This window comes from Sinohyriopsis cumingii, chromosome 8 (genome assembly GCF_028554795.1).
Source record: "Sinohyriopsis cumingii isolate HCF-2022 chromosome 8, ASM2855479v2, whole genome shotgun sequence".
NCBI classification, from domain to species: Eukaryota; Metazoa; Mollusca; class Bivalvia; order Unionida; family Unionidae; genus Sinohyriopsis; species Sinohyriopsis cumingii.
Window position 1 is genome coordinate 43,758,466 of NC_142968.1, and position 26,224 is coordinate 43,784,689.

General features: G+C 34.6%; 1 protein-coding gene across 2 annotated transcripts in view; it reads right to left on the bottom strand.

Annotated features, from left to right (window-relative positions):
• Positions 1–26,224, bottom strand: part of LOC149793387 (fibrocystin-L-like) — a 221,327-nt gene that overhangs the window by 167,293 nt on the left and 27,810 nt on the right. For both annotated transcript variants that reach the window (XM_089967368.1, XM_089967369.1), the window contains exons 2-9: positions 21,842–21,919; positions 21,071–21,257; positions 18,867–18,975; positions 13,204–13,261; positions 11,854–11,947; positions 9,722–9,784; positions 9,149–9,213; positions 8,667–8,709 (exon numbers count right to left, since the gene is read on the bottom strand). In XM_089967368.1, coding sequence (XP_089823494.1) covers positions 8,667–8,709; positions 9,149–9,213; positions 9,722–9,784; positions 11,854–11,947; positions 13,204–13,261; positions 18,867–18,975; positions 21,071–21,257; positions 21,842–21,919 — 697 coding nt within the window. The remainder of the gene's footprint in view (positions 1–8,666; positions 8,710–9,148; positions 9,214–9,721; positions 9,785–11,853; positions 11,948–13,203; positions 13,262–18,866; positions 18,976–21,070; positions 21,258–21,841; positions 21,920–26,224) is intronic.

The following is a 26,224-nucleotide window of genomic DNA, read 5'->3' on the forward strand; positions in this document are numbered from 1 at the left end:
CTCTCCAGCCTTCCATACTTGCACTGGAACAGACTGGAATCTTGTACTGGTAGATGTTTACCCACAGTGAGCCAAGTTCGGTTGCCATAATTCTGCAGATGGTGTCTCAGTTGTGTGCACATGGCAAGAGGATGGTCCAGCGGACAAACTTTAAAACTTCATTAGGACAAAAGAATTACTGCAACAGGTGCATAAAAAGGTGACAAAGGATTATGAGGTGTGCCACTGCAATGAGCAAACATAGTAGGTGAAGGAATTAATGTGTGGATATAATTCCTCAAATGTAAAGGTGCTACGGTGTTTGGATTTCCATGCCAAATCCAAAGGGAGACAAATATATTGACATGCATTGAACTTCCTTGTTGATAAAAAGTCCGAATTGGTAACAAGGGTTATCATGGCTTGTTAGATCTAACTCACTGATGTTTCTTCAGGATGTTGTCCAGGTAACTTGATGTTGCCACCATAGGCATGGTCCAGATATGCACCAATTCTTGATTCATTATAAAAATGAAGACCCAGGGGCTGAGGTTGAGACTGGTGTGTGACACTGGTAGAACTGCTGACAAACTGATGATGAAGGTGAGTCAGAATGTCTGTAACTCTCCCAGACTGCAGATGCATCTGAAAGCAGACTCTTCCATTCCATTGTAAGATCAACAGATGCTGGAGCTCTGGACCGAGTTGCTGGTGGAGTGGGAGGAAGATAAAACTCTGGGGATCAAAGGTGGAAAACATCCTCAGTGGAGTTCCAGAAGACTGAATCTTTCCATGCCAACAGATTGTGTAGAAAAGCAGCGGAAAACAAGAAACATCATCTTGGCTGCATGAGGTATGGGTATGGTCCCCTTTAATGCTTGAGACTTAGCTGCAAAGAGTGACAAGGTCTGCCGCTCATTCAACTTTTAGAGTGCCTAAATCAGAAACCATGACTTCCAGACAGTCACTGAATAAATAATCTCTTCTTGTGGCAGAGTGAAGAGAGAATGCAAAACAGTTGAAGCGTGAGGAACTATTCATGGCATCATGCCAAATGAGTGTCGTGAGGTAGTATTAGGGTTAGACTAGTCCCCGTTCATGTCTGTAAAAGTTGGGTTCAACATACTGGAAGCTGGGTTATTAGCAATTGAGCCTGTAAAAGTGCTGTTTTGGCCCCTCATTATCTCTATTTTATGGCATAGGCCAGTTCCAATGGAAACAGGTCACCCATGTAAGGAGGATATCATTAGGATGATCAGCATGGGATGGATTAATGGACTGTTTAATCCATGTAACTTGTCCACATGTCTGCTGAGTAAAAAGGAACTTGGCTGTTTGTTTGCTCTGTCCCTTGTTGTTCCACAATAGGAATCAAGTCAATCCCCATGAGGCAAGGTAGATGGAGTTCCCAAAACTGCTGAGTCCGGTGGTGGTGACTTGGGTGCAGGAGCTGTTTCAGTACAAGTCCAGAGCTTCGTGGCTTGAGAAGAGGCTTATATATCTCCCTTGTCCACCAGAAATCCTCACATTGAGGAAAGGTCAACATGCAGATTGGTGATCTTTTTATCCTGAGCTGTGTGTATTGTGCTTTGCCCATAGTTTTAAATCTGTAAGACAAATAGAGCAAAATGTATACAACTGTAGCCAACCGCTCTGGAGGCCTAAGTGGTTAGAGGGTCTGCCTCAGATGCAGAGGGTCATGGGGTCAAACCCTGGCCAAGTCATACCAAAGACTTATAAAAATGGTACTAGCAGCTGCCTTTCTTGGTGCTCAGCATTAAGAGGTTAGTGTTAGGACTGGTTGGCCTGGTATCAGGATAATGTGACTGGGTGGGGCATCAAGCAACATGTCTGCAGCATGATGCCCCAGTGCTTGACATCACAATAAACTGCCACACTGCAGACATCATAGTGACATGACTTAAATTTTTTTAAAGCTACATTAAATATCCAAATCCCACACATAAATCTATAGCCCTGCACCTGTCGTTCAGACTGCAATGTTAGTGCTGATCTCAATCTTAAACAGTTGACCCATAAATTGGTAACAGTCTAATAAAATATGTAAACTATAATGACAATGAAGCCTACAGGTAAAATATAATGAGAATACCACCTGCAAGGAGGAGAGATAAAAATCTGTGGGCCTGCACATGTGATGTTTGAATACAGTGTAAGTGCAAAGCTATACCAAATGATAGTTCCAATGGAAAAAATTATAGTAGACAATATCAATGCTACCAGTAGGGAAGGTTGATGGCATGTACAGGTAGAATCATTGAAGCATTTCATTCTAAGGCCAAGGATGCCATGATAAAGGAAACTCACCTGTATGTACCAAAAATGATGGAATTATACATAAATAAGGAGTTTCTTATGGGCATAAAGACATGCATACATATACATCTTGTAGCTCAAACCTTTCTTGTGAAGTTGCATAAGCTACCTATGTGAATGACTAAATATGATGGAATCCCTATGCAGATAAACATGATTTAACTGTCACCTATAGAAACATGCATGAGCAGGACACGACTGAGTAAACCGTCTACAGAAAGCTGCTTTGCACTTGTCCAACCAGAGCAGAAGGAATACAGAAATAAGTGTCTATATTACACACAAAAAACACTTCAAATAAGAGGGAACTGAGTTACTTTTTATAATAGACAATTACAAAGTAGGTGCAACAATATCCCTCATGAGGCAATTACCTGCATGGAAAAAAGGCCCACAGACCACCTGTACAAACAAAAAACACTGAAGTTGGTGGCTAGACACAACTTATGTGTTGTAATGGAAACTCACCAATATCGTAATGGAATTACACATAATATATAGAGTTTTTATAAGTGCTAGAGACTGGCACATACAAATTAGTTATAGCTCATACTAAATGTGAAGTCGCTTAGTCAACCCTTGCAAGTACATAAATATGTAACGATGACAAGGTGTTAGCAGACTGTAAAGGCAGAACTTTGTCTGAGGACTGGAAGTGAAAAAGTTGGAAATAAAGATGGAGTATGCTTTCCTTACAAGTTAAAAACTCCTCCAACTGGTAATGGTATATCTTCCACATAAATTCTGGCTTTTGCAAGGTCTCTCGTGACGAAAGTGTGCTTCTTAACACAAGTATAATTAGTAACTGAAGTGGTCTAAGGCTGTGCTGCAAAGTCTTAGAAATAAGGGGATATCACTCTGCCCAACTGTCATATAGCTTAGCAGATAACTTTTAGCTCCCTTTAGCTAAAAGTAGTATCTGGACAAGCTTGATTTGTGAGGTAGTAGTAGTTCTCCTAAGGTATTATGATTGAGTAACATATTTAAAGAAGAAACACAAAAATATTTAATAATATTACTGTATTATCACATTTAATCAATGCATGTCATATCAAAATTATAACAAGTAATTAATATCTTATGTATGGATAATATTTAATAATATTACTGTATTATCACATTTAATCAATGCATGTCATATCAAAATTATAACAAGTAATTAATATCTTATGTATGGATAATATTTAATAATATTACTGTATTATCACATTTAATCAATGCATGTCATATCAAAATTATAACAAGTAATTAATATCTTATGTATGGATAATATTTAATAATATTACTGTATTATCACATTTAATCAATGCATGTCATATCAAAATTATAACAAGTAATTAATATCTTATGTATGGATAATATTTAATAATATTACTGTATTATCACATTTAATCAATGCATGTCATATCAAAATTACAACAAGTAATTAATATCTTATGTATTTAACATTCATCAGTCAATATTTGGAAAGAGTTCTAAGGTAACCAAATTAGTCATATCTAATTAATGATTTTCTTGGAAATTTATATTTTCTCTACTGGAAATAAGGCAAATGCTGCTATTACTAATGCAATGATATGATACTTGAAAACCTTGTGGAATAGAGTGTGAACTGATGAATGAATCACTGTTGTTTGATTTTCTAACAACTATGTCAGGCACAGCTGAAGACAGCAAGGGTTTCTTCATTTTAAAATTAGCTCCTAGCATGTGGACACCATGACTGAAACAACCTGGCTAAGACAAACAGACTGAGATAAGAAAATAAAGGTCAGCAAATGATGTAGATTTCTGTCACATGGGTGAGAAAGGAAAGTCTCAATACTGTCAGCACTGTATTAAAATGCCTTCTCTTGTTTTCTGAATATTTGTTTTAGCCCATCTGATTTTGAAATTATTCAGCCCCTTATTTTGTATAGAAAGCAAATTTTAAAGTAAATTATGTTTCTCCAAGAATACTTGCCTAATCAAATCATGTTAGGAATATTATCCTGCTACCTTATGAATCCAGCCCTACTAAATACTTTTCTATTTCAATACACAAAGGGCAATAACTCTTGCCTATGACCTCTCCTTGGTACCACCAAATATTGCTAGTATTTAGCAGAGCGAGATACTAGTGAGGATGCTAGCATAGCAGTTTGGTTGGGAGGGTTTTTAAGTAAAATGACCGGATAAGTATTCTTTGAGAAACATAACTTACTTAAAAATTTGCTTTCTCCTTCAAATATGTTCCCATATCACGTTATTTTAGGAGAACAAGTAATAGGAGGATAGGGATGCTGAACATCCGATCTCTACCAAGGGTACAGCTAGACTGCCTGTGTGAACAATAACCAGTTCTCCTAATTACATAAGCAACACAGCCTGGGGTCACTTGACCTGTGATCCTAACATAAGGTTAAGAAGATGAATACTGAAGTCATTTTACCTACAAAATTTCACAGGCTTTGTTGATTGATCTAGCTGGGTCTGGTAGCCACCTTGCTGACACTAGACGTACCAGATTCAAGGTTTGCCTCTCTGAGATGAAGACTCTAGAAGGTTGATTCTGTGTGCCAACCAACACCTTCTACTATATCTCAGATTAAAACGTTGTTCAAACAACAGGTTCACAGAGATGGCTTCTGAGCAGTAATCTTCATGAGGCAAGTATTGATCTGGTGAGACATCAGAGTACACAGAATGAACAACCCACTTCAGTCATGAAGCAAGGGCTTGAAGGGGAGATGTGATATCTTGTGTTCTGGCTCACACCGGAAGGAAGATGCATTTGTGTATGCCATGACTTGTCCCTGTGCATTTTAAGTAGGATCTTGCATGGCTGATGTTCTCTACCTATCAAAGTGAGTGAGTGAGTTTTGACTCTTTGGTTACTGACAGAGAGCAGTGTATTTTGGGTTACAAAGCCTGGTTGTGTCATCAAGAGAACCATCAAAACCCTCCAATCATAACTGAAGAGTTGTCAAGGGTCCAGATAAAGGGCATGTCGCAGCTCATTTACCTGCACATGGAAGCTAAAGCTACTAGGAAACATGACTTGTATGATAGTGACTTTAGCAAAGTGTAGGCTTGAGGTTCAAATGGATTTAAATCAGAACATTAAAAACCCAAGATAGGTTCCATTTGTAAACAGAGTGAGGGATTTTGGTTGATTTAGACCAAAAAGTTTAAATGCTCTGATAGGTCTACATCATGCCAAGAATTATGTCTGCCATGATGCCAGAATATATATATCATGGGGTGGTAACCTTTGATAGAAATGGGGGCCAACTATTTCTTCGGAGAGAGCCAGAGAAAAAAAGTCAGTTGAGGGACTGAGACATGCAGAGGGACAATGTTGTTGGTATGGCACCAGTCTCCACAATCAAAGGTTTTAATTGTATCACAAGGCTGTCCTGATAAAAGCCAAGCATGTAGAAGAAGAGGATGGTTGAGGCAGGAAAGGACCACTCATGACCGTGGTGTGATGGAGAAGATTTGGGATGGCCAGAATCTTCCTGGACATATCGCTAAAAAGAGTAGATCAATGACCCAGGACTTGTCCCACCTAAATCATACTGCCCTTTTGACCCTGTAACTTCTGGATCACATTCGGTATCAGCACCTTGGGAGGGGAAGCAAATGCCCACAACTGCTCCCAAACAATTGACAGTGCATCCACAACCAAAACTTTTGGGTCTGGAACTGGTGGGACAAAGACGGGTAGCTTGTGATTCCGCCTGCTTGCAAAGAGGTCAATCACTGGATGCCCCAAAGTGTACAAATCAGAGTGTAGACCGATTGATGGAGAGACCTGTCCGTGTGCAGGACTAGACCTCTTCTGGATCAAGTGTCAGCCAAGACATTTAGTCCGCCAGGAATGTATCCTAGAGATCGATACTGGTGCATATGAAACTGAGAAGATCCTCTGTCCTGAGGCTGCTTAACATCCCTTCACAGTGTGGCATGGGCTGTGTGGTTCCAAATGCCCATGTGGGGTGAGTGGCAAGGTGGTGGGTCAGTTCCTGAGCTGCCTCTTCCAAACTTCCTCTATTCTTGCACCAAAGCAATGGTGACCCAAACAGGGTCATGTCTGGAAAGGGAGGGCATGTAAGAGACATGAATCTCACACAAGTGACACATCGTATCAGAAATAAATTGTCCAAACCTGTCAAAGTATTGGCCATGGTAAGGTAAGCAGCCCTAGTCAATGACCTTGGTAGTCCTGGCCATCACCTCCCAAGCATGACTATTTCTGGGTGTCCCTGTCAAGTCTGAAAGGTGTCACTAAGGCTAAATCCAACAATATGGTGCAATGCCATCCTGAACTATCTCTGAGGGGCATGAAGCACATTTGTCTTCCTTATAAAACAGACATTGGCCATATGAACGGCTGTTATATTCTTGTCGAGTACCAGGATATCAGTACTCAAGGTGTCTATTGCCTTAAGTCAATCTGACTGAGTAAGAACCAGAATGATGGCATCTCTTCCTCCTCTTAGAGACTGACCCATTCTTTAGAGGTGGTAGGTGGTAGTTCTGAAGTAGCCAACACCTTATAAAGCTAAACTTCAATCCATTCTTTGGTCGGATCTGAGTATGATGTGAAGTAGGATGAAGCTGGAGGACTTCCATCATACTCACTGTGCTCAAGGCTCAATCTGGGTCTAATCGCAACTCCAGAAAAGACATACTAGGTTATATGAAGACTCAATTTCATCCCTGTAAAAACGTCACTAGCTCTCCCTTGTGGACAAGCAGTGAACATAAGGATGTCCAGCACTGCCAGGACTGCCGACTGGTTTGCTTGGTGAATGGTCAGCCTGGAAACTGACAGTAGAAGATGGGCCAGCTATCACCAGTACCAGCCATTCCTATGGCCTGGCTGGACAAATTTCTCACTGAAATCTCTGTCATAGAAAGGGCATGTCAACGACAGTACAGTTAAACGGGCAGATCTGTCACTAAGATCCCCAAAAATTATAACAGGCTGGACTGATTCAACAAGAAGGTCCCTGCATCAAATCCAATGGATCCAGTACAAACCCTATGCATCCTGACTTAGAGGTCCAGAGACCATGCATGGACATGGTGCAGGGGTGGGCTGGGGGAAACTTATGCCCACTAGACTGACTAAAATTGAGAAACACTCCCCCAATGAGTCAGAAATGCAAGCAATGAACTAGTTGGCCCAGCTGTCTTCTCAAAAGGTCTCTCGTTCTGGACATTTGGTGAAGGCTGGACAGCTGGTGATGGCTGGATGGCCAGTAACTGTGCAGTAGTAGAAGGAGGTAGATCCGACTGATCCTATACAAACTCCATGTGCCCGGACTTATAGGCCCAAAGACCATGCTCAAACATGCAGGAGTTTTCCAGCCTGCCTAAAATTGGGGAATACTTCCTAATGAGTCAGTATTGCCAACAAATATTCCACAGATTGTCTTCCTTGACTTATTCAGTCTTTCCTTTCCTTCAATGCCAAATGGACGATTGCTTTACTAAATGCATGAAATGCAGAAACATTTCTTGTGAAACAACTCAAGAAGAGAAAACAAAGCATAGATTAGCAAATCAGTATATGACTAACTAGCTTAATATATAGTCTCTTTGTATAAACAAAATAAGTGTCATGGGAAACTTCCATCAAGCTACTAACTCGCTAATAAAAATATATTCCCATTACTAAATAAGTCAGTATCATATTCAAAACTCACAGACTATGCACTGAACACATGCATTTCAAGTATTTAGTTGACCATTCTACTGAAACTACATAAGAATGGAATACAAAGCATAAATGAGGAATGCAGCCTGTTAAACACTAAAACCAACCGTTACAAACGGAGCAAGCAAAAAAGGTCTAAGTCACACAAACATGTAATGATCATGCAGAGGTCAACAATAGCATAGTGTGATATAGTCTTAAAAGGGCAAAGTTCCTAAATGTGACAAAATCACTCAATTTTGGCAGAAAGTGTAAAAACAAAGAATATAGCCTACAGCAGAATGATTACTATCCACACAATAAATCCAAAAGAAAGCGAGTCTATTAAAACAGATCAATGGCTTGGATTGTCAGAGAAAAAACTGTACAATGTTATCCAGTACAGCGGTGAATCTAAAAATTGACCGCACCTGGTGGTGCCAATGGGAGGTAATGGGCAAGACTTGTTGCCCTTTGTCAGTTGAAATAGGGCCGGATTCATGAGGTAGCATGCTAATATTCTAATGTGATGTGACTGTGTGACTGGGGAACATATCTAAAGGAGAAATCTAAGCCACAAGGTCAAATTTGTATAGCAAAAACTGCTGCCTAAACTGAAAAAACACTTAAAAGTTTTAATATAGAAATTGTTTTTAAACATTACCTTCCAAAGGGTGTCTCAATTATGAAACTGGCATTCATATTACCTGTTGAGAAAAAGTGATAAAGCTTGCAGATCCTTGAAACTAAATTTTTTTAAAATATATTAAAAAAACACATGCATATACATGAACAAATGACAATGTGATTTAAATACCGTCCTCCAAGCTTAATAAACACTTCTGGCTAACAACTCTAAGACATTTAAAAATTCTGATAAATGTAAAATCCAGAATTCAAAGAGGAAAATGTTATTCCTACTTGTGTCAGTTCAGAGCAAATCAAGATTTTTTTCCATGTCCAACAGAGATATTTGTCACATAATTTAGATCATTACAAACACACATAAAAGATTAGAAGTTTTTTACATTAAGTAGTTATACAATGTCAAACAACTGGCTGCAAATTAAATACTGAATGTACATACAGCATCAGCTTTGTATTTTACACAGTAAAAATCTCCATTAAGTTTAAATCAAAACTCACCAACAGATGTTCCTCTCATTTTGCACTTCATGTATCCCCAATTGCCAGTCAACTGTATTCCATACCTAGCAAATTAAATAATACAAATAAGCAAGAGTCCCATGAAGGGACTGATGTTCTACTAAGCAAAATCAATTACCAGGAATTCAACATAAAACCATTTCTGCCTTTCAACTGTATTCCATATCTAACAAAATAACCAGAAAATTAAAAATAAATAGAACTTGATATTGCAATATAGAATTACTGAGAACAGATATCTTTAAGGCAATGAAAAATGTCATAATTCAAAGTCTTATTTAGTTGAAACTGTGCAAAATCTGAAAAACAAATATGGTAATACTTATGTTGGGGCAATATAGACCGACATCAAATATACGTATATACTACACAAATTCTGTGTCCAACTGCCAACTTCATGCAGCCAAATCTAACAACACCTAATGCATCAACAGACATGGGTCTATGCAGCTTGTGAAGTTTAACGAATAGAACAAACAATCATAGGCAGCGTCTGCAGATGGACCTGACTTTATGTTGGTATATATGGTACTTACAGAGCATGGTACTTACAAGGTGTCAGTATCTTCTTCATCACTGACTCTCAGGTTACACAACTGTGGTCCAGCATAGACTCTAAGTGCAAAATTCATGTGCATGAAATTAGTGCAGGAATAAATAATTGCAATAATCCAAAATATAAACATTAGATATTGAAAAAAATCAAGAAGAACAATTATTTTGTACTATTAGTAGATATTACCACCAAACCATAATTACACAGCTCTTCTAATTTAGCTATTCTGCATTAAATTCACTTCTTGCTTTCCAGGAATACCATAACTGACAGAAGGCAAAGTGGTAATATGTAAAGTTAGAAAATGTTGTTGCTGAAAATAGGAAGAACAAAACAAACACCAAGTAACCATCCAACAAGAGGTCCAAGAGAGCCTAAGATTGCTTCCCAGGATGATAGTTACATAAAAGCCGAATGGGTGGGCAGATGCCCAAGAAATCTGGTTTGGTACAATGCTTTCTGTTATTTCTATTCTGTCAGCTATAATGGATGACAGATAAACATCATTTGTACAATAATGAAATGCCTTGTAGCAGTATGTTTTCTATGAAATGGGGTCAACTTCTGTTTGCAAGTTGTTCAGAAGATTTTATTTTAAATTCTATTTTTAATAACAGTAACCGTACTTGTATTTAAGAGCATCATCATTTCTAAAAATTTCAAATGAAATCAAGTCAAGATACTTTCTTAAATATTTTATTAGAGACAGTTCAGCAGTTTTTGAGAAGAAGTGTGAACAATTTTCTGTATTTAATGAAGTCAGCTTTATCTGCTAATGCATCAGAATTATTTGTATCAACCTCAATGGGTTTTATATCAGAACTGTGTCAAATTAAGTCAAATTGTGTTGGGAAACTTTAAAGGTTTTTCTATTTTAAATAACAACAACAGATCCACATCATTTACACTAACTATACAGGGGTTCAATGTGGTCAAATTCTATTCAGCAGTATTTGTAGTTCTTTAATGGTTTCTATTTTTAGTAAAATGAATATCTTTTTAATGCAAAAAGATCATACACCACTGAAACAACAAAAGATGACAGTTCTTGTTATATCTGTCTACAATGCATCCAATTAATTACGATTAAGTCTTCCAATTACTTACATAGCTCATATTCTTTGACACTAATATTCTGTTAACCTGAGGATACTTAGCTGATGAAGCATGGCATAGCACCAAAAATAAAGTCTAAAGTTTATCAAAGATTGGAATTCTATGGCAATGTTCTAAAACAGGATTTTTAATGGATCCTATATCTATTTAGGAATGCAAATATCATCCATGAAGTTTATACATCAGAACAACCACAGCCTTTTCTGCTAAGCAAGAACATACTTAGCTGCATAAGGTGGATTGATTTCACCATTTGGGAGAAAACAATACAAACAGCACAAAAATTGTTGTACTGTTAAGCAAAATGCACTATTCAATCTGTTTCCTGAGCATGTATCGACTCAATAACACATCAATTACAGATATTCAAGCAAAGAAATATATTCTTAGTTGAATGTAGCTTTTGAATAATTTTTTCTCTCATATACACAGTGATATCATATTTCATCACACAAGTTCATCCAACGATCAGTTTCACTTTTATTCAGAAAGTTCAAAATGGTTGCCTCTGTAACACATCCAAAGTTTTGTTTCATGGAAAATACTTGATGCAGAGATTACTTTCTATACATTATCATCAATGCATGATAATTATTTTGTATCAATGAATCATACATGCACAGGGGAATATGAATCATAAAATTGCTATTTCTATTAAACAAACCATTATATCTTTTGTCATCCCTGAGATTAGGTTTTGAATGAATCAAGCAATCAAATAATGAAAATTCACAAACTTTTCGTCAAAATACAATTTTACTTATATTATCCAGGCAAAAACTTTTTTATTATTATTATTCACAAAAAAAACATGACATGGTGTAATGTATATTTAGTCTATAATCAGTTTGCCAAAAAAAGTAAGGTAACAAGTACAAGGTAAACAGGTGTTGCTTCGACAGAACTATTAATTTCTATTTCATTTCAAGCCATAGAAAATAAATATAAAGTCTGAACATGTTTTCAAGTAACTTGACAGCAATTAAGAAATATGACCTAGTCTGATTCTTACCGAAGAATTTTTTCTTCTCTTCCATTTGTGCTCCGGTCAACATTGCTACCAAATCTATCTGTAAAGATTTGTCCATAAATCTTCAGGATAGTTCCTGAAAAAAACAATGGAATAAATCTATCACACTGCAGTAAAAGCTGAATAAAATGAGTATCATTTCTATTTACATGAAAAACAATCACCTTTTTTGTTGTTGTTGTTGTTGTAGGGTTTAACGCCATTTTTCAGCACACGATAGGCTATACATGGCGGTCAGTATTAATGGTGGAGGAAGAACCCAGGAAAACCCAGGAAAGAACCACAGACCCACGAGAAGCTACTGGCAAGCTTTCTCACATATCCACAGTGGCTGAATCCGAGACTCGAACCCACGCAGACAAAGGTGAGATGGCAGTGATCCGTAACGGACAGCGCTTTAGAACACTCGGCCACTCGGGGCCCCTAACAATCACCTCAATTTTTATTCAGAACATTCTGAGTCATAAATGAGTTCTAGTGTATTTCTCTTTTCTACAGCCACCCTCTCAATAGTGCAACTTAAAACCAGTCATATTTCCATACAAAGTATATTACATGTTGTTCAATAACTAGTACCTCAGTTTAACTGGAATGATTGAGAACTTTAAAATCCCAAAAACCAATGTATTCTACATGCAAAGTGAAATAAAATATCCACTTCTTTAGTTGTAATATATCACATACACTATCATTCCTAAAAATTTACTGCAAGAGATATTAATGATGAATATAAACTAAAACAGGGGTTTCAATTTGATTGTATTACATGGAACTTTACTGCTCTGGTGGCCTAGTGATTAGAGAGTCTGCCTTGGATGTGAGATGTTGTGGGTTCAAACCCCGGCCAAGTCAAACCAAACACTTACAAAAATGGTACTAACAGCTGCCTTGTTTGGCGCTCATCATTAAGAGGTTAGTGTTAGGACTGGTTGGTCTGGTGTCAGGATAAAGTTACTGGGTGGGATATCATGCTACATGTCTGCAGCATGATGCCCCTGTGTCAAACATCATTATAAATTGCCACACTGCAGATATTGTAGCGATATGACTAAAAAATTGTTAAAGCTACATTAAAAATCCTAATTATACACATGTATACACACACATACATGTAACTTCGACTGTCAAACTAGTGTCAAAACATACATCTTAGTATATTCCTTGAAAATCAATCAAGAAATGTGACTTCTTATCTCAATTTTTAAAATAGTTTCTAGCATCATTTCTTTTACTGACACATTGATAATCTGCAGTAACACAGAATGTCTGACAGACATCCAGTTGCCATAGCTCCAATAAGTGTCTTGGGTGTATGTTTCATGTTTAGCTTACCTGGAGGTCCTGAGGTTGGCTCGATGTATCTTATCAAAGGTGTGTAAGCGTCACTGAGCTGGAAAAAAGTAAAACTTTGCCTAGAGAGTACAAAGCATGCAGACTACTGTACGTATCTGATCAAGTTAAACACATAAAGCAATTCTGGATGTCTGTACACCATTTATAAAGAAGCATGTTTAAATGCCTGCAGTAAAATTTGGCCATTTGCAGCTGGTTTGTGAAGCACCACCTTCCCAACAAAAACTATATACACTGAGATAAACAATCATTACATAACATCACATGGTCATTATTTACGATACAGTCATAATCTGCTATTTAAGCATATTTTAGGCCAATTAACCAATAAGAAAATTCAATGCATCAATCTGATGCAATTTTTTAAATTTAAAAATCAGTATTGACCAAGACTTATACTTTCCCTAGTAATCATTCCTTTTAATGAATAATACCCTGATGAAGTGTAATTAGCAGATCACTGGCTTTTAGGTTGACTACATGTGCACACTGAAAAAAATGAGTGAAACTCCAACAGTGACATTTTCACAAAATGCTGAACAGATTTAAAAATTAAGAGTCATTTGACCCTTTGACCCTTATCCCTACAGTGACAAGAATTAAAATGAAAATCACAACAATGAAATATCATTGGTCATTCATTTTTGACAATCATGAGCTCATAGCTGGGTCTGTTTGTTGTTTGTTGAGCAAACTGATGTCTAAGATTTTTGGCTAATGTTGAATGTTAAATAAAGATTAATAATTCTACAGTATTTTGTAGACATGCAGACAATGAGACAGACAGGACTATAAGTGTTTCGCTTGCAAAGTATGTATGAGTGTGTGTATATTTGATATATTAAATAAGAAAAGGATTACTTTTTATTATATGCTCATTTTTTCCCCCATTAACTTTATATTGTCAGAATGATGCAGTATTTTTCCATACTGAACAGCTTTGAATTGCACAACACATGCCTAAAAATAGTATCATGCATTAGGAACTATTCTGATTGTGAACTGAACAATGTACGCTTATGTAGATTATACTTTAGCTTTTAGTTATATAGATTTATTTGTGGATTATTTAAAAAAGCTGTTTTGCCTACTAAAAGTGAATGATGTGGACAAGTTTACTGAGTCACAAATGAAACAAACAAGCAAACGAGTGAACATGATGCCCACAACATACATGAGAGATGCAGAATTGAATATACCATTCTGATCATTTGAATAGTCATTTAGTAAAAAATTTGAAACCTTTTGTAAATGGAATGGTTCAGAGTATGACATGTTCTCCCTGGTGTCTATAAAATTAGCATAAAAAGATATTGAGGCCAAGGCTATTCCATCTATCAGAAACATACCACTTTAAAAGTCAATAATGACCTCAGATAAACCAAGACGAAGAATTCTCATTTCTGCTGACTGAATGAACTGTCACGTACCAGCTGCTTTGCAATTTTTCATGTTAACTTTTTTAATACAATGATTCTGACTTTGACTAGCAATAGAAGCCATACAGGTCATTATATAGCTTCAGCCACTAGAAAGAGCATGCAAGAGACAAGGCATAAACATGTCTTCTTTATCTGGTAAAAAGAATGGCAAAAAATACAATTACACTCTTGCATCCTGAATTTCTTCAAAAAATGTACCATCTTAGTTCTGTAAATCTGAACTACACGAGCTATGTCATGGGTTAAAATACTTGATTACACACCATACAATTGTACTGTAATTTCTACTACTCTTCTGACTGCAATCATATTCTATTTACTGCACTCAAAATGAAATGAATGAGATATTACAATGTGTCTCTTTGATAATTTCAACTGCAAGAGTTCATATGTTTCCTACATTATGAGTACAAACAATCAATGTTGGAACAGAAACACACATGCAGCTAATTCTAGGCAGGTCCCTCCCTGCTCAAATCACATGTTCTTTAGATGCAATTGACAAAGATAATAAGTCCAGTCCATCACAAGCAGAAAAGCAGAACTGAGTAGAATCAACAGAAAAAACACAAAATCCACCCATTCCAGACCAAATGGAAAAGTTGTTGCAATGTGCATTCATTCAAAATGACTATAAATTTCAGTTTTAAGTAGACTAAAATGACAAACCTTTCTGAAACTAATGTCAAATGTATGACAAAGTTCAAATGTCACTGTGCACAATAATAATGTTATTGTGTATTAATGAACATATGATTGTGTATTTACTATGGAATGGTGATTAATTTGATTACTTTCTTTCTTGTTGTGCATTTTTTAAAATTATTAATCCTTAGGTAGAAAAACAAACTGAGTACATAATAAAAAGGTTACTGGGAAAATATGAACTTGTTTTTTTCTTCAGATTAATACTGCACTCCCAAGGTCGCACACTATTAATCAGAAAAACTCATTCATATTTTAACATACAAATGCAGTAAGAAAAAAATACTTTTACATTTTTAAGTTGTCAACATATTTTACTTAAAGCTCCTCAAGTTATTTTAAATGCATAAATATACAGACACAACTATGAAAGCTCTACATGATTCAAAGTACTCATTTCGATATCACCACCAATTCAATCGGATCATCATGCATAAAAGACAAAGCATATTCAGACTGCTCAAGGATGAACATTACAACTGGTGACCTTGTATGCTCTGAAGTCATCTGTCAGGAGATCATATCAATTAATCCTATTTTTACTCTTTACAAACTTAGCAACAACCTCTTTTTATTAAAGTGTTTGACTGAAGGACCTCATGACTTGTCAGTTCACAAATTTATCTAATATAACAAAATTATTCCATCTCATTATTCAGTCTTCAGTAACTCCAAAGCACCAAATAAATCACTGAGCAAATATCCAGTAATTTTTTAGTCTATAACTCGAAACACAAATTTTTTAATATTTCACCAACTGAAGTAAAGTTTGTCCACTTTGTCAACTGACTTAGCAAGCCACCATATTTTCCAGTTTTGTTTAATTGATTATAAACATTCAATATCTTATCAAAAGTTAATCCAATCAAATCATCATTGATTTCCTCTTCCTGCAACTATCATAAACATCAAAGATAATCTTGACACAATTAAACTAGACCACTCCGGTGGCCTAGTGATTAGAGTATCTACCAGGAGGTTGCAGGTTCAAACCCTAGCCAAGTCATACCAAAGATATTATAAAAATGGTACTAGCAACTGCCTTGCTTGGCGCTCAGCATTAAGAGTTAGTGATAGGACTGGTCGACTCACAACCCCTAATGTAATATGTTTTCCAGGTCAAATGGACGTAATTCACTCAATTGCCGAAGAAAAAGCCTGCATGCACAATTCAGAATTAAGTCAAATATTTACAGCAAATAATATTTCTAACTTTTCACGGAGGACTGGGATTTTTTAGAACATTTAAATAAAATGTTTTTTCCAAATTCATAATTTTACCTAAAATGTTTAATGCACTTGTCCATGTGTTGATGACACTGAACTTTCATGTAATAAACAACTTATATTGACACAATTACTTTCAGAACCCATAAGTAAGGATAAAAGAATTTTCAAGCAATATAAACTTGCATGCATACATCTTATCATGAAATTACTTTTATGTGAAATCGTCGTTGTTCAAAATAACTTATTTAATTCATAGCAATCACTAATGTCACAAACATTATCTTCATGGTACAACAAATCATTTCAACTGCTGGTACAGGTTTCACAGTGTCACTGTCAGAATTAACATAATACAAGAAATCAACATCCTCATTACCAGATCGCTATGACTGGTAACATAATACAAGAAATCAACATCCTCATTACCAGATCGCTATGACTGGTAACATAACACAAGAAATCAACATCCTCATTACCAGATCGCTATGACTGGTAACATAATACAAGAAATCAACACCCTCATTACCAGATCGCTATGACTGGTAACATAATACAAGAAATCAACATCTTTATTACCAGATCGCTATGACTGGTAACATAATACAAGAAATCAACATCCTCATTACCAGTTCGCTATGACTGGTAATGATATCAGTTTGCTCAATGAACCCTGCCTTAACAAAACAGTTTGCAATACAAACAGTGGAAACATCGTGCCATTCAGGATAAATCATACTGATTGCAGACAATACATTTATTTAACATTCAATTCACATGGTCAAGACTAGCAATATTTTACCTGTGAGCATTAAGCCATTTTCACAACAGTCAGAATTCAAAATTAACAGAAACGAGATCTGCTTCAAGCTGTACTTAATTAGTCAAAGGATATTTCCAAACTAATTAATCAAAAAGTACAAAACAAAAACATTTCTTTTTATGCTTTAAATGTAGTGACCAAACAACTAAAGATTATAAAATGCCAATTACGAATGAGGTGTGATTATTACACCTTTCTTACATAGTGTCTTCGACCATTGTTACTTACTGATTATGAATGACATGCTTCGTTCCCTTTGATGTTACGTATTTTGTTATTTAAAAAATCTCCATTGTTTATCTAGTTTTACCACATCAGGTCATAAAAACGTTATAACTGACCAACAGTTTTTCCTCAAAATGTTTCCATTGGTGATAAAAATGTAAAATACATACTGTATGGGCCTCAGAGTATCTTATAGCAACAGCAGTTCATATATGTTCAGTCCCTGATCATTTGCAGGATTCAGTTGGAAAACTAATTTTATAACGTTAATAGCCTGAAGCCTACTTTTTGTACCTTAATGTTCATTTTTAAACATTTAAAAAAAATTATATAGCATTTACTTTTTGATAAAATAATGTATACATGGGGATCTACAGACATTTTGAGATCTGTTTATCATGAGAGAGAAGGATAAAAAGACAAATTAAATAGGACTAAGTATGGAAATGAAGATCTGAATAACATACTTAAAGACAGATATATTTCTTAAAAGGTAAAAGAAAGTAGTTCTAAAAGTGATATCACCACTGTGGCAATAAAATGGTATTGCCATTGTATCAATATGAATTTTCTCTGACTGATATAGTACAATATCCCATTACGAAATATATAATTAAAAAAACTATAAGCAAAATGCTCAAAATGCAACAAAGCTTAATAACATTGTTCTGCAGAAACCAAAAGGAAGAAGGATAAGCAGTCAGGGACCATAACCACTGTTAATGATACAATGGAATACTGAAAATCAAACTGACTCAAAGACTCTTCATACTAAGTTTTGGTTTAAATCCCAAAAATGTGGGTGAAGTTATCTTGGGGAAACCAAAGTCATGTTGGTTTTGAGCAACATCCCTCGTAACAAAACAAAATTAATTATCACAATTCATAAACTGATTGAAAATGGAGTTGATAAGAAAAACTAAAATTTACATGTTGAGCAATGAAAAGATCATAACTGTTCCAAATGTGACAAAACCTATCAAAACTCAAGTCTACGAGACAATATTCACAACAAATTGATAATGCTGAGAGAAAAAAAATTAAATTGCAAATAATAAGAAAACTTGAAAAGGTCTACGGAAAATGAAACAAAGTGCAATACCAGTTGGGCAGCCAATAATGGGATTAATCAATATTGGAATTGCATGTACATATGTATTTGCCACTCAATCACTACAACAATATGAACATGGCATTACAGCAGGAAGCATGCAACCTACTGAGTACAGACAGTTCCATGAGTACTTGTTTCCATAACAGTAGTTACTATCTTTGACTGGTACTCCATTTACAGTCACTTCAAGGTGATAAACATCTTTCCGCATCCACCTGAAAACAAAGAAAATGAAAGGTAAGATGGTGTTAGGATATTACAAAGAAGCTAATCGTATTATAAAAGAAGCATATAAAAAGGACATATAAATGGATACTTCTCTAAAAGCAAAAGGAGCCTTTTCTTCTCATATTCAAAATTTGACTTCTTTTCATCTCCCTAATGTACCCACTTAATTAACCATTTAGCACTGGTAAACAGTTTGACACATTTTGTTTTATACATTAGTCTTAGGTGAAGCAAGCCAATATATATCAAACTTTTTATTAAACAGCAAATGCCAAAAAATGTCCTTCTGATCACAGAAAAGTATAATTAGGCTTATCGGATTCAAAGAGGTGCATTTCCAAATTAAGTATTTTATGATATGCTTTAAAACAAATCTGATCAAGTTGGGACCATATATTTCAATCTCTGCTGAAACTCAATCTATCCCAATTTATGCATTATTGAGACAAAGAATTAATCATGTAAGTACCATTCAAATAGTATTTAATTTTTCTCAATGTTTTAAGGCCCCTTGTGCCCTGAGCCAAAGAAAAATGCACTGCCTCCAAGTTTTAGTGTGCCGAGAGAGACCACAAACCTGCTTGTCACAAAGGAGCAGGTGTTAACAAAATCATGATCAAAACTGATAAATTTAATCTTGTTTATAATTGTAATTCATGAAATATAGCATTTTTTAATGCAAAATCATAAATTGTGTTGCATTTAATATTTTATAAAATCTCAGTACACTGTACATAATTACACCATTAATTATCAATCAATTAAAATGTTAGTAATGACTACTGGTGACAACAGTTTAAAAAACAAATACGAATTATTACATCTTATAAAATTAAATTCATTTTTCAGCTTTATATTTTAACTTGGTTTCAGTGTAATCATCATATATTCAAACGTGTGAACTGTCAATTAATGATCAGTGCACTGCCAGTAAACAGTTCCAGAAAAACCCAAATGTGCCTTCTTTTTATGTCCAGCGTGTGGAAGTGTTTGTTTCCTTGTTACAATGCTTATTTTGTACTATCACATTAATTTTTTGTATGAAATCAAGTAATGGGTCTAGAATGTTTTAATAAAAATAATCAGACATTAAAATCTTAGTTGTGTAAGAGCTAGCGATTAAGATCTTGTGTTAACTCAATTCAACTGACCAATCAAATACCGTCGAAAATATTATTATGTAAGTAACATAATTAAAGTATCTAACATTGATCAGTGGTTCATCCTAATCGATCACAAATGTGATGAAGAAGAGCAATGGAATCAAAGAAAAGTGCATGAAAAATTTTGTTTTACAACTTTTAAGAATTCATTATGGAAATGCAAATTCCAGAGTTTGTACTAAACATATAGTTCCTGAAATTTTACTTGCAATGAAATAACAGTATCACTATTTTTATGAAGCAATTTTTTTAAAATTGAGTTTTGACGTTGCTTTTCAAAATAAATGTCCATCTTTTTTAAAAAGATACTTCTTTTCTTCTCAGTCAACAATAAGAACAAAATGTATTAATATTGAAATGCAAAAGGCAGTAGCATAAGACACAGCGTTTTCACTGGATTACATGTGGTTTGTGTTAAAACATCCTGTAATAATGTTTACAGAAAGTTTTCAAGGTTCAGTCATCTTAAAAAAAGGTAATTATACAGAAAGCTAACAATTTCATTAGAAAAATTTATCGACAATTATTCACAACACAACTATAAAAGGAGCAGCCAATCCACCCTATCAATTCCATCGCTTTCTTGATTTGTTTGAAGTTGTTCAGTCATTTGTGCCCTAGCATATGCTCTGGTCTATGTTTTTGGACCCACTGTGTGAGAGTTCTCCAGGGTTAGGTTTATGATTAAGCTATAATTTATGAAAATTAAATGATTATTATCCTTAAAATCACCTTTATGATTCAAACTTTTTGTCACGTATAACTCATTTAATATTGTCATTTCTACTTCTTTAAATACCCACTTCAGAGTTGAACACACAAGTTTTCATGCCATAATAGTCAATTTTGAGAATAGTACATAAAAACTATTCACATGCATATATTAGGCTATGTAATAAAAATGTAATACAAATCTCACTTAGGTGTATAACAGAAGATCTGGTTCTCCAAAGTACCATCCACTGGGACTGTGCACTCATATTCTGCCGTGCTTGAGACCAGGAAAACTTTTTTGTCAGGGTGGGAATTTTCATGTCCAAATTTGTTTCCATTTCCGTTGTCGGAATTTCCAGGGTGGGAAATTCTGTCATCATCATCAGCAAAACCTTCAACATAAAACCAAGATTTTCTTGTTTTATTATATCCAAATGTTTCAGAATATTTTTATCATCTATTGCTTTCAATTCCATCAAAATCTTTCTCTGTTGCAAATGTTGCTGCCCTCTTTTTTAAATATTGCTTTTACAAAATGTTCATGTATTTACAAACCAACAATTGTTTATTTTCCCAGAGCAATTTATATTTCTAGTTAGGGATTCAGGTGAAGACAATGATATTAACCAAAAGCTAAAACTGGCTCTTACCATGCCAATCATCACAACTGAATTTGTAATAAATAACTTTATAATAATAATAATAATAATAATAATAATAATAATAATAATAATAATAATGTAGACAGTATAGCACCTAATCTTAAGAGCTCTAAGAGCTTTACAATATTAAAAAACACATACATGCAAATAAAACGACAAGATCACAAAACAAAGATGTCAGGTTTGCTTGAAGAGTATGATAATAGTCTAATTCAAAATATTATGAAAAGAACAATTCAAACTGTCATGCAGAATGATAAAATTCTGACCTGAACCCTACCTGATCTGCTAATGACACAGAACTTGTTTATTACCTGATCCATAGATGGTTAGTCTTGTCTCTCCATTCAAACTCCCATAGTGAGGTTCAACTCTAGTTACTATAGGCACACCTGGAAAACAAATATTACATATATATATATATATATATATATATATATATATATATATATATATATATATATATAGTAAAATCTGTCTTGAGAGAACACCTGTTTTGAGAGACCAGGATCTCCATGCATGGATTTATTGATTATATAGTGTTAATACCTGTCCTGAGAGGTCACCTGTCTTGAGAGACCAATATTTTTTACTGTGTGTCTGTATATATATATATATATATATATATATATATATATATATATGTGTGTGTGTGTGTGTGTGTGTGTGTATATATATATATATATGTGTGTGTGTGTGTGTGTATATATACACACACACACACACACACACACACACATATATATATATATATATATATATATATATGTGTGTGTGTGTGTGTGTGTGTGTGTGTGTGTGCATGTGTTTGTCTGTGATAAACAATGAATTACTGGATTTTCAGAGATAAATAATACTGATAACTTACAGGAGTTAAATATGATATTTTTTCATTGCTAGTCAACAGACATTGATAACATTATGACTAAGAAAACTGAACCTATTTTTCTTAGAAAACTGAACCTATTCTTAGATGTTTTTGTGGTCTAATTGTAAGCATGAATGGTCACAATGCATTTGAGACAAACCATGTTCAAATCCAACAAGGGGTAAATACTATTTTCTTGAGTTTTATTTCTTTTTATCTTCTGCTTTACCTGGATTTGGGAAAGAGAATTATGTTGCTACTTTCTGTGCGAATATCTACAAAACACAGCAACACATAAATGCTAAAGAACCGATATCACAAGGGATCCAGTAAGATATATACTTGAAATCAGTTATACATATATTTGGCTAACACATTTGATCATTAAATAAAAAGAACTTTGCTTGTTCTAACAGCCGATATATTTCCTCTCGCAGGTACAAACTGTAGAAAATACTGCCAAAGAAAGTATAAATATCTGTTATTCATTCCTCTTTTAAGCAAATACTGGTATGATCTAAATAGGTACTTTAGGTATGTAGGTAGGTATTCTCATACAAACCGCCCCACCGAACCCCCTTTTATCACACAAAATCAATGAAATTCCTAACTTATCAAGGCTTAGAGACCTGTATGTATACATTACAGCATGTCCAAATAATTAAAACAAGATTTACTTTATTTGAGATTTAAATAATGACAACAGAGGCTAAATTTATGCAAATATACATGTCATTTAATTCATTATCTGTTAGTTTGGAAAGAAAAGTAATTCTAAATACTAGTAGATACTGAGTGTACTCAAGTTACATGAGGTCAAGATCTGATATCGAAAGTTCCCTAATTCAATTCATTTCAGGTTAACCAATCTGTTAATGTTAAATTCCCTAATTCAGTTCATTAACCAATCTGTTAATGTTAAATTCCCTAATTCAGTTCATTAACCAATCTGTTAATGTTTTCATGTTTTATTTGAGGACATGATACAACTTAATTGCAATAATGTTATTATGTCCAAGGAAAATATAACCATTAAGTGCAAATCACAACGTTAAACTGGCAAAAAATGATAATGGAATTTTTAGAGCATTTACAGTGCGTTATATACTATTATTTTCCTTTGTCTCTAAAATTTTGAGTCTTCCACAAATACGAAACTTAGGGGATACACCATCCTCTATCCTTGATATCCTATGTACAATGCTGAAAATCTAGAAAGATGCAGATAGACAATTATTTAAAGGAATATATAGATATATATATATTGCTTGCTTAACCGGTCATTTCTTATCATTTCTGCCACAGTGTATTCTATTACATGTGTGTTGTAATGTCTTACATATACATCTCCATCATACAAATTTGTGACTGAAAACTGCATGCATAAATTTTTTTAAACTGGCTGTATTTCCAGCAAAAACAATCTGACACATGATACAGATAAATGAATATTAAAGAATCAAATGTGATAAACCCAGATCAATGATCAGTTGTACTCAAGATGCAGAATCAGTGATAAACTTAGATCAATGATCAGTTGTACTCAGATGCAAAATCAGTGATAAACCCAGATCAATGATCAGTTGTACTCAAGATGCATAATCAGTGATAAACTTAGATCAATGATCAGTTGTACTCAATATGCAGAATCAGTGATAAACCCAGATCAATGATCAGTTGCACTCAATATGCAGAATCAGTGATAAACCCAGATCAATGATCAGTTGTACTCAATCAGAAAACACTGAATAATCAAAGGTTTTGTTTTCAACAAAATGGAATAGATATCAAGCTTAATGTGAAACGTGAACTCGATGACATTTTGAAATAACAGACCTAGATGCTGGACAGTGCAACAAAATCAATTCCCTTAACAGTAATATAAATTTTTAAACTTACTACATGTATGTGCTTTAAAAGATTACTTTCCTCATTTTTATGTGTGTCAACTATAATTCTATTACAGCTAATTATTGTAATAAATCAGCACTGTGAAGCTATTAACTATGAAAGGTGTAGACTGTTCATATAATGGTGAAGAAACTTAGTCTGGTGTCCCAAGTGATTACTAGTGTAGTGCAGCCATTGAGCCATCAAAAATGTCCTCATGAAGCCCCCTGCTCTAAAGCCTCTTTTAGGGGTGGGTGGGATGGATAATAATGCAGCAGAATAGAACATGATGAAAGTCTTCTTAAATTTTATCAATGAAGGCGAAGATCCGGGTTTACTGTTCTGTTTACAGGGGGTAAGAGAGCAGTGAAAATTTGATTTTTATCGCATTATAATACTTGTGGGGTAAGACTGTTGCAAAAGAGTATAAGCATATTTTCTCTGCACATCTGCATCTTTTCCAGCTCTCTACTGTATTTTTTTAATAATTATTTAAAATATAAATCTTAATGACACATATGCATAATTTTCTAAAAATACAGACTGTTGGAATTTCTCTTTTCCCCGTTTCTTATGGTAGTTTAGCTTCGGACATACTATTTTTGTAAGGTTAATTTCGTATAGTTTTGTGCATTTGTTCTTCTCATTTTGACAGTTAATGCCTGTTTATTATGATCTAATATGTGAAAAGATAGGTCTATATAGAAAATAATGTTATATTGCAAAAAAAACAATGATAATTTGGAATAAAGAATAAACTCGTAAATTTGTTGGTGTGCTGGAAGCTTCGCAATTGATATGAGCGAGACTTGTTCTTCGCAGATGTTAAAATGCACACTATTAATTATGATGCAAATTGACCCCGACTGCATACACGATGATGAAGATTACTGAATAGATCTGGGAAAGTAATATAGCAAGCATAATCTATGTTGCAATCAGACTGACTGAAGTGATTGATAAAAATACCCAATGGAAATGTAATCAATGAAATTATCATATATTTGAAAAAAATGCATGTTATAATGCACCATAACTAAGCACACGGATTTATGCATGTTACATGCACCATAACTAAGCACATGGATTTATGCATGTTACATGCACCATAACTAAGCACATGGATTTATGCATGTTACATGCACCATAATTAAGCACACGGATTTATGCATGTTACATGCACCATAACTAAGCACATGGATTTATGCATGTTACATGCACCATAACTAAGCACATGGATTTATGCATGTTACATGCACCATAACTAAGCACATGGATTTATGCATGTTACATGCACCATAACTAAGCACATGGATTTATGCATGTTACATGCACCATAACTAAGCACATGGATTTATGCATGTTACATGCATCATAACTAAGCACATGGATTTATGCATGTTACATGCACCATAACTAAGCATGTTGATCTATACTTAGTTTAACAGTCACATTTAGTGCCACTCGTTACATCCAACCGAACTGAACGAAGAAGGCTAACTTCTAGAGTATGCAACTGCTCATATACCTTACCTGATCAGTTGTTAATTTTGTTAACATTTTGTCTTTTTCTTAATTTGAAGCACGTTCATGCTTCGCTGGATATACCTTCTCGTACACTAGCGGAAATACATACCACAACTACAATATATATATATATATATATATATATATATATATATATATATATATATATATATATATATATATCGTTACGAATTTTACATGAATACAAATATACTAGTTTCATGTCCAGATGGGTAGTTTAAGACTATATTAAGTAAGATGTTTTGCCAAAGAATGTTCTGTATCATTCATATTATGTACAATGTTAAATGTATGTCACGATGTCCGCCATCTTTATTTTGGAGGCAATGTATGTACTGGATGCACCTCCAGTGTGTCATATCATTGGGTTACATTGTTTCAATGCTGTAAA